At 27.0% G+C, this 13,101-nt stretch overlaps 1 protein-coding gene across 1 annotated transcript; it reads right to left on the reverse strand.

The window, feature by feature from the left end:
- Positions 1–426: 426 nt before the first annotated feature.
- Positions 427–3,464, reverse strand: LOC109809051 (Homeodomain-like superfamily protein). Its single transcript, XM_020372271.3, has 3 exons — positions 3,053–3,464; positions 1,701–1,909; positions 427–1,286 (listed from the first exon to the last, which is right to left on the reverse strand). Exons 1-3 carry the CDS (start codon positions 3,324–3,326, stop codon positions 756–758), a joined length of 1,014 nt encoding a protein of 337 aa, XP_020227860.1. The 5' UTR covers positions 3,327–3,464; the 3' UTR covers positions 427–755.
- Positions 3,465–13,101: the final 9,637 nt, after the last annotated feature.

A 13,101-nucleotide genomic window follows, 5' to 3' on the forward strand; every position in this document is an offset into this window, starting at 1 on the left:
TGACTATGCGAAAGCAGCCCGAAACTGTCCCCAAGGCTAACGCATTTGAATATTTGACTCAACTCAACTTATTTGACCCAACTATTTTGCTGTGGTGCAGGAGCACTAATTCATGACCCTGCTAGCCAACTATTATGACTCAACTTGGATTAACTTTCTAACTAACAAGAGCTTTTAATTAAAACAAATATATCCAAATCTCAACTTTTAAAAACAAAATTACAAGCATTTATAAAGAAATTAAAGGAGGAAAACAATCAGATAAATTAATTTCAATACAACATAAGTTTTAATCCACTAGAGTCAAGCTAGTAATATCAAGTTAAAGTATTACACATAGTTGTAGATTCTAATCCTAATACTGTTATTATATGTAATTCCGATAAAAACAAAACAAAAACTATAATATTAATTCCTCAACAAAAATTAGTCATTAATAAGTTGATAAATATTTTATTTTCCTATAAGTATATATTGAAAATCTTTTCCAAAGCTCCATATAATCAAACCCAGAGGAACATGGACCTATGGGTGATATTTGATTATTTAAGCTTCATTTGTTTACAGTTAGAAAGAATAAATATTTGCCAAGAATTTATCTATCCTGAGCTACATAGCACATTATAACTTGCTACTAATAGGAAAATTAAACACTAGGGGGCTCAGAGGAAAAAAATTATATATGATAGTACAAATGAAAAGATGACCAAAAGAAGCCGTAATTGCTGCTGCTGTCTTCACCAAAACTTTAAACCTCAAACCGCTTGAATTGCACTGTTCTTGCCCCTGTTTAACTCCGAACCACTAACTGGAGTATTTGCATGGAATGCTGACTGCCTTGAGGGCTCTCCTAACAACTTTAAGGATAGTGGGGAAGGCTCTCTATCACGTACCTGTGATTCCCCAATGCTAAGATGAGACATTCCCACTAGTTCGTCAACATTGACAGGTTCCTTGGGAATGACTGGGATTGGCCTGTGGACCTGATGATGGGATGTCTCTCCTCCCTTAACTTCTTCAAAGGAAGCCGCAGTCGATGGCCACATGGGAAATGGAACAGGTAAATAAGCAGGGAAGAATGGAGGAGCCATTGGTGTCAGTCCGTTTGATCCCACCATAGTTTCATTGGTCTCTTCCACATTTTCTTGAGAAGTAGTTTCCATGGGTTCAAATTCTGATTTGAGGGAGAGATTCAATGAAGGTTGTGATTTCCCATTGCTTGGTTGTGAGTTCTCGGAAGGTGGAAGCAGTACTTGTTCTTCTGGCACTGAAGGTGGATCTGAAGACTGACAAAGGATCAAAAGGAAAGAAGCAGTTAGCTAGAGGGGAAAAAGCAGAGGAAAACTACTACTACGTTTACTTGTGACTAAAAAACTCATAGTCAACATCCAGCTACAAAAAGGATGATCCCATTTGCTTTCATTAGCAAATACAGGTTTCTGTGATTGAGTCACAGTAATAGAAAAGTTTATCTAAAGCAAAAACCAATGTCAGGAAGTCCAACACAGTCAAGGTGCCATCATATCATGATATTCAAGCCAAAAACACCGTGGTGTTTTTAAAACACGACATGACATGTTTGTCAACAAGAAACTTGGTGCTCGTGCACAAGCAAGGACGACACCAATTTCCTATTTTATTACACAAGTAGACATAAGGATTTATGCATGATCAATTAGATATGATGAAAGAAAACCAACCACATCTGGAACCATGTCAAAAAGGCTGGAACGTCTCTTTCTCCTGGTAGCATGACTCTGCCGGATAAAATACTTCTGGGCATGACTTGCTACCTGAGTAGGAGTCCTTGATACAACAAAATTACGCGCTATCCCACGCCAGTCTCCTTTGCCCAGCTTCTGGAGACCAATTAGGAACAACCGATGTTCTTCTTCAGTCCATGGAACACCTAAAACAAACAAAAAAAACATTGAATTAAGTAATCCAACCACCAGAGACAAAAGAATACTCAGCCTGTTTAATGAGTCAGCTGTTCTTGAGAAAAAACAATGATCCAATACACGACTATTATTATCCTTGAGAGATTTGTTAAATGCAAAACAGTTGAGAGACTATGACACAAGGAAGCAACAATTCTAGGTTGGGTAATAAGTATGACTTAATGGAATTAAAACCCAGATAGGCAAATATCTTTGTTGCAAGAGTCAAAGTTTTCATGCAATTGATTCCCTAGAAATGGCACCAAATTAAACCATGGCAAACAAAATATCAAACTAATACATCGTATGCCGTGGCTCTGCCAAAAAAATGCTATACACTTGCAACTTAGAATATACAGCAAATAATCAACAAAATTGGGCAGAATAAATATTTGCTAACACATTCCATTAAGTTAAAAACACATTGTCATGTAATTTAATGCATTTACAAGTTTACAACAATTATTAAGAAAGAAATGATGCAGGTAAAATTGGAATTAACAATTTCAGGAAAAAAAAAACAAATATAAATAAATAAGATAACACCAATTGATTGTAAGTTGACATTTGAAAATATCTCGGACAAGCCCTGTATAATTTTTCTAGTAAACTAATAAAGCATTCGAGTATCACCACTTTGAGACGGGGATAAAATCCAGAAGTCATGATTCTGTCTACCTTAAAGCCAAACACAATAATTAATTCCCACACCAACTCTGTATATTAAGGTGTGAGCTAATCATGATTAACATGTACTAGTATCTAATATTTACCGCATTTACAAAAAAAAAAATGAAGAAATATGCAACAGCAATACGCAGAATAGCACTAAAAATTTCCAAGTCCTGTGTAAAAATCCATGCCATGAGCTCCCAAGTGCCCAAATACAGCAATACCATATGATAAAAGAAAATGATTCGCGTTGATCCAAATTAACCATGAAGCAGAGGACATTATGAGAGGCAATTAGACAGCAGGATGAAGTTGTGTAAAAGTAAAATGTGAAAGAGAAAACCAAAATACAGAATACCAAGACAGAAGGCAAAAAGGTTGAAGAGAAAAATAAAAAAAATGGTATTTATGAAGAGCAGGAAATGGTGAACAGAGAGAACCTTTTTTTCTTTGAGCGCGGCGGTTAGCGAAGGTGGAGGCATGGGCGGGGTCATCGGACAAGTAATCGTGCGGCGGGTCGGAGGAGGGAGAGCTTGGATTGGGAGAGGAGGCGAGGGAATGGAGGTGGTTGAGATTTCCCATGCTGGCGCTCTTCTTAATGATTGATCCATCGGTGAGCCTAACGCCGAAGAGCTTGACGCCGCTGCTCCCACGCGACGGGCAGGTGCGGGAGTTGTGCCCGTTGTTGCTGCAGTGAGAGCACCGCCGAGTCATGCCGATCCTCCGCCGCCTGACTCGGTCTAGGGAACCAGATGCAAATGAAAATATGGATGGAATTGGATAGAGAAACAATAGTACATGTGTGTTGTGTTGTCTTGTGTTGTGTTTGTGTTGTGTTGTGTTGTGTGGTTAATTAAAGTAAAACCATAATAAACATGCCGTTGGATAATTCCGCCTTTTTGGAATATCCCCGAGGTTATATCTGGGATTCTAATTTTATCTTAGTGGAACGCGCTCTATCGCTCCTTCCTCCTTTTTTTTCTTTCAATTCTTTTTTTTTATTATTATTATTATCAATATTTAATTTTTATTTTAATTCTATAACTTCTAAACACCTATTTAATACATCTATACTTTCCATTTATATTATCCGTATAAGAGAATTTAAGGTCCTAATTTCTATACATGTCATTGTTTTTCTCCTTCTTCCACCGAGTCCACCACGGCATGACTCGCCCGAGTTCTCCATTCCCAGACATGCCTGAGGAAAAGTTTGGATGGATCAATCAAATAATGCGCCTATATTAATTTTTATATCATTATTTCTTTTCATCTCTTTCTATCATTAATAAAAATAATATATGATGAAATATAGATAGACAAACAAAAGATATTCATGTCAACAATTTATCATTTTATTGTACCACTATATTTTTTATTGAAAAAATAAGAATATTGCAGGCATGGCTGCATGCAGCTGGAATAACTTTATTTATATATAAATATCGCAAGCAATGAGCATTTGGTGAATATATGGATACCTTCCAAGTGTTTGGTTATTAAGCAAAACAAAACAAATGATAAAAAAAAATGTTTTTTCTTGATTCTGTTTTGAAAACAAACACGTTTTTCCTAATATAATGGAGCACGTTAACTTTTTACATACATGATAATTAAATAGTTTTTAAAGATAAATAATAAAAAAACTTGAAATTTATAATTAAAAAAAATTGTCCTATTTTTTAATCATTTTTAAATATAAGTTATGCTATGCATGCCTGTAATTTTTTATTACATGAAATTTGACTCATTTATATAATTTTTAAAAAAACATATCTTAAAGTAACTTTTATTAAATATCTTCGAACATAAAAGTTATTTTATATAGTTAATTGTAAAATTAATTAGTAATTTAAATGTTGACTTGTCACAAATAATCTAAACACATATTTACGCTATTTTGTTAATTCATAAAATAATATGTTATCGTATTTTTTATTTTGATTATGAAACAAGTTATGAAAAAGATGGTTATAAGAGTGAAAAGTGAAAACGGATACAAACTTTATGAGTATATATCTATCCCTCCTACATATACTTATCAACTAATTTTAATTAATTTTTATTATATAATTGAATTTTTCAAAATTGTTTATTTTAATAAAACACTAGTGGTATTAGTTATTATGAGACAAGTCAATGATGTTCTACTCTTTTAATAATCATTGAATGATTTTAATAAAAAAAAATCACCAAAATGATACTCCTATGTATTCTCGTTACCCATATCCATATATCTTTTAAAATCTGTCATTTTATCTATGGATAAGGATTTCCTTTTTCACAGTCACTATATGTAAGATTAACCAATTATTAATGGATGTTTAGTTTTGATTCATCCGTGACTTTATTATTTACTTTCACGTTATAAATTACAAATAATAATATCATTTTTTTTAAGAACAATTTTTTAAGCTGTAAAAGAAAGTACATTTTTTTTAATAAAAGTATTTTTATGATTTTTTTTCCTTTAAAAAATGTTCTTTAGAAGATTTCTTAAATAAGAACATTTTTAATAATTATTATTACTGATTGAACGACGTATCTCATTATACTTTTATTTATTGAATATGTTATTTTATTTATTATTTATTCTTTCAAATATATTTTTAGTTCTAAATCTAATTTTATTTGACAATATTTTAGAAAATTTATTTATTGAGCATCTCAAATCTCTCTAAACTCTAAAATGTTAATTATTATTAAAAAAATTACTCAATTCAATATATTAATAAAAAAGTATAACAATAAAAGAAAAAGTATAAAAATATTTATCAAAACAACATATTAAAATTAAATAAAATAGATGTTCAATTTGTTTTTTAATTCTGTTTTTTTACAGTTGATGAAAAAGTTTTACATTGTAAATTCATTAAATATGAATTTTGAATATTATTATTATGATGATGAAATAATTAAAATATTAGATGATGGTATATAAAAGAAAATTGCGCAATTATCGGGAATGGATGGTAGTGAGTGGTGTGTTTGATTGTAGTGAAGTGATTTAGAGCCTTAGACGTGTTTGGATGAGATTAGAACTCTACAAATACGGACACGTGGAATAGATGCTGGCCCCACCTACTTTACGTCACATTGCTTTATTTCTTCACCTAATCCAAAACGAATATTTCCCTTTTCTCATTACATACCAATTTTAATCAAATTAATTAATTATATTTTTTAATTCGTTAAACACATTTATATTAATTTAAATTAACATATAATCTCTCACGAAAAAATTTAATACATAATATTTTTTATAAATAAACATTAATTTTAATTAATATAATAAATTATCAAATAATTTTTAAACTTTATAAAAATTATACTTAATTTATTTAAATTTAATATACTAGGGTGTTCAAATTGCTAAACTAAATTAAACTAGAAGAAAACTAAACTAAACTATAATAAATAGTTCACTAAACTAAATTGAACTAAAATAAATATTGACTAAACTAAACTAAACTATTATCTAAATTAGTGCACTATAGTTCTAAGAATTTGAACTAAACTATAATATCAATTAAATTAAATTATTATTAATTATAAATTAAATTTATTAATTATAAACTAAATTAAACTACATTAAAAAAATAAATTTAAAATCAATATTTTTAAATTGAGTTACCAAATCATTAATATTAATTATAAATTAAATTTAAAATAATTTGAAATACAAAACAAATATTACATTGACATCAATCCCTTAGCTTTAATGCTAATATGTAATTTATTATTTGCTTTTGGAAAATAATAAAGGCATGTTGTCAGTAATGAGATAGAAATAGAATCAATTGGTAATATTTGCATCCTGTGGGTGTGAGAGCACTGTTACCTACAAAATCTCCTACTCCTTCGTATTAACTGGCTACCATGGCATTTGGTTTCCTTGAATGTACTTCAGTGCTTCAGTCCGAACAGAATACCTTACGTTTCCGCGAGTCCGTACGATGAACGTGGTAGTCTCCGTGAATCAGTGCTTGTATTTGATTTTAGTGAACTGAACTATTAATTTTAATAGTTTAGCTTTATAAACTACACTAAAAGTAATAGTTTGGTTTAAACTATTAAAAAATAATTTAGTTTATTTTAGTTTACTTTAGTTTAATTATTTAAAAAGTTTAGTTTTAAATAGTTTTGTGAACACCCTATAATATACTACTCGGTCTATGAATTTTTTCAAAATTTACGATCAAGTTTCTAAATTAAATGAATTTGTAATTTAATTATTTTTTGTATGTTTTTATAATTTAGTTCATGTGAATAAAAATTCATTTACAATATGTAAAATTTAATAAAATATTTTTAATAATCACGTATTTGAATAATTATATTAAATTATTATTCAATGTTATTATCTATATGTATTAAGAATATTTTATGAAATTTCATGAATTATAAGTGAATGTTTAAGTTTATGGATTATATTACAAAAAAAAATAATAAAAAAATATTAGACTTAATTAAAAATTTCTATAAAAAAATAAAGTACTAAATTATATATTAATTAAAAAAATAATTTAACAATTATATTGTTAAAATATAATATAAACTATAAATTATTGAAAATTAATTGTGAAGTAATTGAATCACTTTTCTTAATGTTTAAAAGGCTTGTTTTATAGATAATTTTTAAAATGTAATAAATTTTGGATAAAAAAAATTTGAATATTAACTAGTGTAAAATAATTTTATAAAACATTTTTAAAACCAAAAAATAAAAAGGAAATCAAACAAATCTTTAGCTTTATTTACTTTTGAAATTATAATACTATTTAATTATAATATATTGATAATAGATTTTAATAGGTATGATTTGCTGGTGTAAAATTTTATAAACTATTAATTAAATAAAATCATGTTTGTATGACTTTGACTTATAAAGTATCATAATTATTATCAAATCTAATAAATATTATATATATATATATGTGTGTGTTTTTGTGTGAGATTCAAGCACTAATGTATCATGTTTAACTTACTAAGTTAGACTTGTTTGATGTGATTTTGGATTGATGCATCTTACATTTTTGTTTTCTTTATAAAATATCTATGTATTTATCATACATTGTTATTGCATGGTAAAATATATATAAAATAATAATATTATTAATATAAAGTATTTATTAAGAAAATGGATGAATAAATTCCATCAAGAGGGCCAAAAAAGAAAGAGCTTATCCATAATTGATGCAAGAAACCTCTCTTTCCCACAATCAGCATCCGTTGACCAGACTCAACCCATGGGTGACATTCAAGCTCAACTCCGTCAGTGTCTTTGGTGGTTTCACGTGCCACTAGCTTTGCATCATCTGCCATACACATCATAACTTCTTTAAATTCTTCTTCATAAATCTTGAATCTAAATTGATTTAAATTCTCGAAACAATACAATTAAATATTAACCGACAAAGTTTTTATTAAAAATAAATCAAATAAATAATGATAACAATATTTATATAAAGGGATATTAATTATTCTGACTATAATTTATTATATAAATTAAAAATAATTAATTTTAAAATATGTGGTCATTTAAAATTATAACAATAAAATTATTATATTTTATTAAAATTAATATTAATTAAAATTTTAAATTTATAATTATTAAATTAATTATTTTGAATTAAATTTAAATTTAAAATAATTTCATAAATAAATAAATATTTTATAATATTTCAATAAAATAATTTTTTTAACCACGTTATTTTTACGCATAACACTTAAATTTATGATCAAGAAATCGAGTATATTACCATTCAAATCAACAATTTACTTTAAAAAAAATGTTAAATATGAAAATAATAATAATAATAATATATTTTCTTTTATTTAATTATAGAAAATATTTTTAAAATATAACTTTATTTCTTCCTATTAATATCGAGGTTCGTCTATATCTATTATGGGAAACTTTTTTTGTTTTTATTTTGTATTGTATCATTTAGTTATAAAATATCATATCACTTTTGTTTTGTTTTAAATTTTTTTGAAACAGTAAAAATAATATGAATAAAAAATAAAAAATTAAAATGAAATAAAACAATATTTAAAAATAAATAAACATTTCCTTAAATCAGATGGTTTCATCTTCGTTTTCGGATAATTATTATATGGTTTCTTATTATTTTGTCGTTGGACAGTTTCTACTAAAAAATTAGATAAAATAAGTTGAGGTACATTGTTCCAATAATAAAAGAAAAGGTTGGTTTGCAGTTTGCAGTTTGCAGTTTGAAAAAGCAAGGTAAAGTATGGCGTCAGATTCATTCACTCGACAAGACATAGTCATAGATTGCTCATCATCCAAATAATTATAATCATCATAAGTAAACAATATTATCCACAAGATAAAAAAATGTGATATCATTTGTAATTTTGTACGGACACGTGTCACGTGCACGTTTTTCAATTGCCAAACGCCGCTCCAAGGAAAGGTTAAGCTTTGCAGACTTGTATTTAATTAATTATACACAAATTCGTAGGAGTCTATGACCTTGAGGATATTATACCAACTCTTTCTTATCTTACACCTTTTCCCTGCCCCCATCATATTATACATTATCTTCGATTCTAACTTCTATAAATCTGAGATTACCTTAATTCTTTTATCAACACAAAAGAATATCAAGCCTGTTATGAAAATCGAAATTCTATCCATGACCCTTGCTCACCACTCACCACACTTACATCATTTATCACAAGTAAGGAAAACTACTTAAAATTATATATTTTCATCATATATATATATATATATAAGTAGAAATATATATTTTAAATTATGAATTAAACAATATTTATACAAATTATCTTTTAAAGTAGTAACTAATTACATGTCATCAATATATGACTCCATGAAAAATTTATGAATATCATCAATCCATTCAAAAAAAAAATATTAGAGTAAACTAAATTTCAAAAGAAATAAAAATATAGGAAGAAAACATATATCACTTAACATCAATGTGAAAATAAAGAATAACACTCTATGGTTTACAACATTTACCAATTCAAAAAAATATCAACATGTTTCAAAGCTTAACATCCAAGTAATTCAAACATTCATCGTAATCATACCATACAACAATGTATTTATCCAATGCATATAAACAACATCAAACAACCCCACATCACATGCAAATACATCAACTAATGTATCATCACACATTCACCTACACATGTCTCTTATTGCACCTAAGTAATTTAAGTAACTTTATCCTGCTAAACTAACTCAATCATTGTCACGTCTCGTGAGTCTGCTAGATCGATAGTCAAATTGGGATATCAATCCTTATTGTTTGATTTCTCGAGTGTCATTACTTACATTAAAAAAGTTTGGTTCCACTATCAGGACTAGTATAATTGGGTATAAACGTACCACAATCTTGATATGCATTACCAAGTCACTTAAGAAATTAATTCACTAACTATCCTCAATAAATCACACAACCTTCCTAATAATTAATTAAGGATTGTAGGCCTCAACTTCATATTTTGTATTCGACATTGATTAAGGATCTAGACAAGACTTAATAAATTCACTCTCAGAGTTTCACACTTACTCAATAAGGGTTTTCAACAACTAGCCTCCTAGAATGGCACACCAATATTCCCTACATGGGATATTCAACTTTCAAATTAACATTCTTTCATCTAGTCCTAAGTCAATTAACATGTTTTAATGTCTATAGCATTCTCAACATCAACATCTCAACATACATCATTTATATACATTACCCGAGTCAATGAATATAAAGATCAAATCGCATCAATTATGCTTAACATACCGATGCTTAACAACTCAATAATGTTAAAATATATTTATAATAAAATGTTTAGAAAAAATCAACTTAATTTTAATATTTCCATACAGTAAGCATACAATGACTTTAACCTTCTTCTATTTCTATTAATTTTTATGCTGCATCATTTTATATCATATTAAAATAATAAACATAGGGTATATTTTAATATAATAAATAAAGTTAATATATTTATTAGAATAAATAATATAGTATTAGATACATCCTTTAAAAAAAATAGACAAAAATGATATATAAAAAAAGAAGATGAAAGCAGTAGCAAATTTCTTTAAAAAATATTACATATTATAAAATAATTGAAAGTGTAATTTAAGAATAAATACTCAATTTTAAATTTGAGGGATAAAAATAAATTTACCTTAAATTTGAGAGACAAAAAACATATTTAAGCCTAATAAATATGTATATCTTTTAATACATGAATGAAAATTATAATATATATATATATATAACTTAAATATTAAAAAATACTTAATAAATACTTTTAAAAAAATAATTATTTAAAAATTTGATAGAAGTTGCTTTAAAAAAAATAAAAAATTACATATTTTAATAATAGAAATTAGACAAACCCATGAATAAAAAGAAAATTAATAATTAACATGGTCTCCGATTCTAGCTATATATAAGATACAAAAGTGATTTTGGTTCTAATTATAAAACATATGAGTCTACTTAATTTTAAATGTATTAATTAATATATTTTTTTATATTTTTAATTTCTAATGAGTATATTAACAGTATTTACTTATTTTCTTTTTTATAAAAGTGAATGTATTTATTAGACAACTAATACTATAAATTATGTATGTTGATTAAACAAAATTATTCATTAACTTTTGAGAAATATCATTAAATATAGTATAAGTATCTCTAACACAGTTACACTATTTAATTTAATGATATTTTTTAAATAAAATTTTAAAATATAACATCAAATAATAATTAATAAATTTAACTACTTTGATTGATATATGTGGATCCAGTATTATGTTAAATTTTAAAATAAAAAGAATAATTTTATTTAAAAAAAAAAAAAAGAACGACATAATAGAGGGTGTATAATTTTGACGCATGACAGCTATGATTTCTTACCTCACACGCATTGAATCGAAACCAAAATTGGTCTGAGATGCTATGCGAGTGAATTAAAACTTAAAACGCGCTCTTTCCATTTCCCAGAATCCAGATAGTGACAAACGCGGGGTTGACCCCAAATATTCTTATTTTCTTTTTAACACACCGCTACTTCCTTAAATTAATTATTTACTACTATGTTCATTTTAAATATGTTTGCAAAATTATCTTAATAATAACTAAAATTTTATAAGTTATAATGATGGAATGTTATAAACGACATGATTAAATTGAAAGTATTTTATTTTTAAAATAAAAAGTTTAAATTAAAGAAAAATATGACCATATAAAATTAAAGTCAATTATTAGTCTCTTTAAATTACGAATTGTTTAGACAAAAATTAATTTCTTATAACAATAAGGGAATAAAGTGGGTTGATTATGAAACTCACGTCAAGTAAAATAAAAACTCAATTTAGGTTCTTACATTGGAAAAAAAAATCTTAAATCAACATTAAGGGAGTCATAAAATATACATTAATAATTATAGATATTTTTATAATTAAACTTTTCAAATGTCACGCGAAACACATATTTTATATAAAGTTGGTCATGTTTTCATAAATGAGTAAAATGAATATATAATAAATAATAATAAAAAAAACAAGATTAAAACATAGACTACCTACAATGGATTTAATCGGTTAAACCAAATTAGTAAAATGTCTAATAACACCAGACCTTAGATTGAAAATAAAGTGGTAAACCACGAAACATCCAATTAATGTATGTATCCATCTTAGTCAAACATTCGTGTAAGTTTTCACACTTCACCCGCCACTGTCTCCTCATATTTTGGGGCATCCACTACTGCTATTTGTATATTAAGAAATATTTGAAGAGTATAGGTTAAATACAATGTTTATTTTTGTAAAATGGTAATAAATACTTTTATGTGTTTAGTTTAGGAACATTTATTTTCCTTTTATTTAAATCATACGATCAATTTTAAAAATTGTAGTACTCTTATATGTACTATAAGTCTTTGAGGGGGCAGATTTATTTAGAGTTTCTACGTACTCATGTTACCCACATGCACCTCCTTGTGTTATTTTCTTGTAATACATAAAAAATATGAGAGAGTGCTTTGAAATAGGGTAGTGGGTTGGGATCATTTCATGTATGACTATTAATGGAGTAGAAAGAGACAGAAACTGCAATTATATATATGGATGGATACTTGTCTGTCCTTAGATAGAAAAAATGAGGAGTGGAATAATTCCTTATTTTCCACATGACAAAAAATATCTGTATGAAGCTAAAGCATATCTACGAACTACGATGGCATAGGTAACATAATATTTTGTTTGACTAAGAAAGGTCAAATTATGAAAGCTCGATGCACATTAATATACTTTTCTTCTGAAAAAGACTCATTTGGACCCAATCAACGCCTCCAAAACCCAACCATTTTCTACTCTGCTCCTCACAATCTCATTATCTCATCCAGAAAACATAATTCCACTCAACTTTTATCTGTGGAATTTTATTACATATCTTGTTTCGTATAATTATAATTTTTTTAA

Source organism: Cajanus cajan, chromosome 10, assembly GCF_000230855.2.
Source record: "Cajanus cajan strain Asha chromosome 10, NIPB_CcT2T_4, whole genome shotgun sequence".
Classification (NCBI taxonomy): Eukaryota; Viridiplantae; Streptophyta; class Magnoliopsida; order Fabales; family Fabaceae; genus Cajanus; species Cajanus cajan.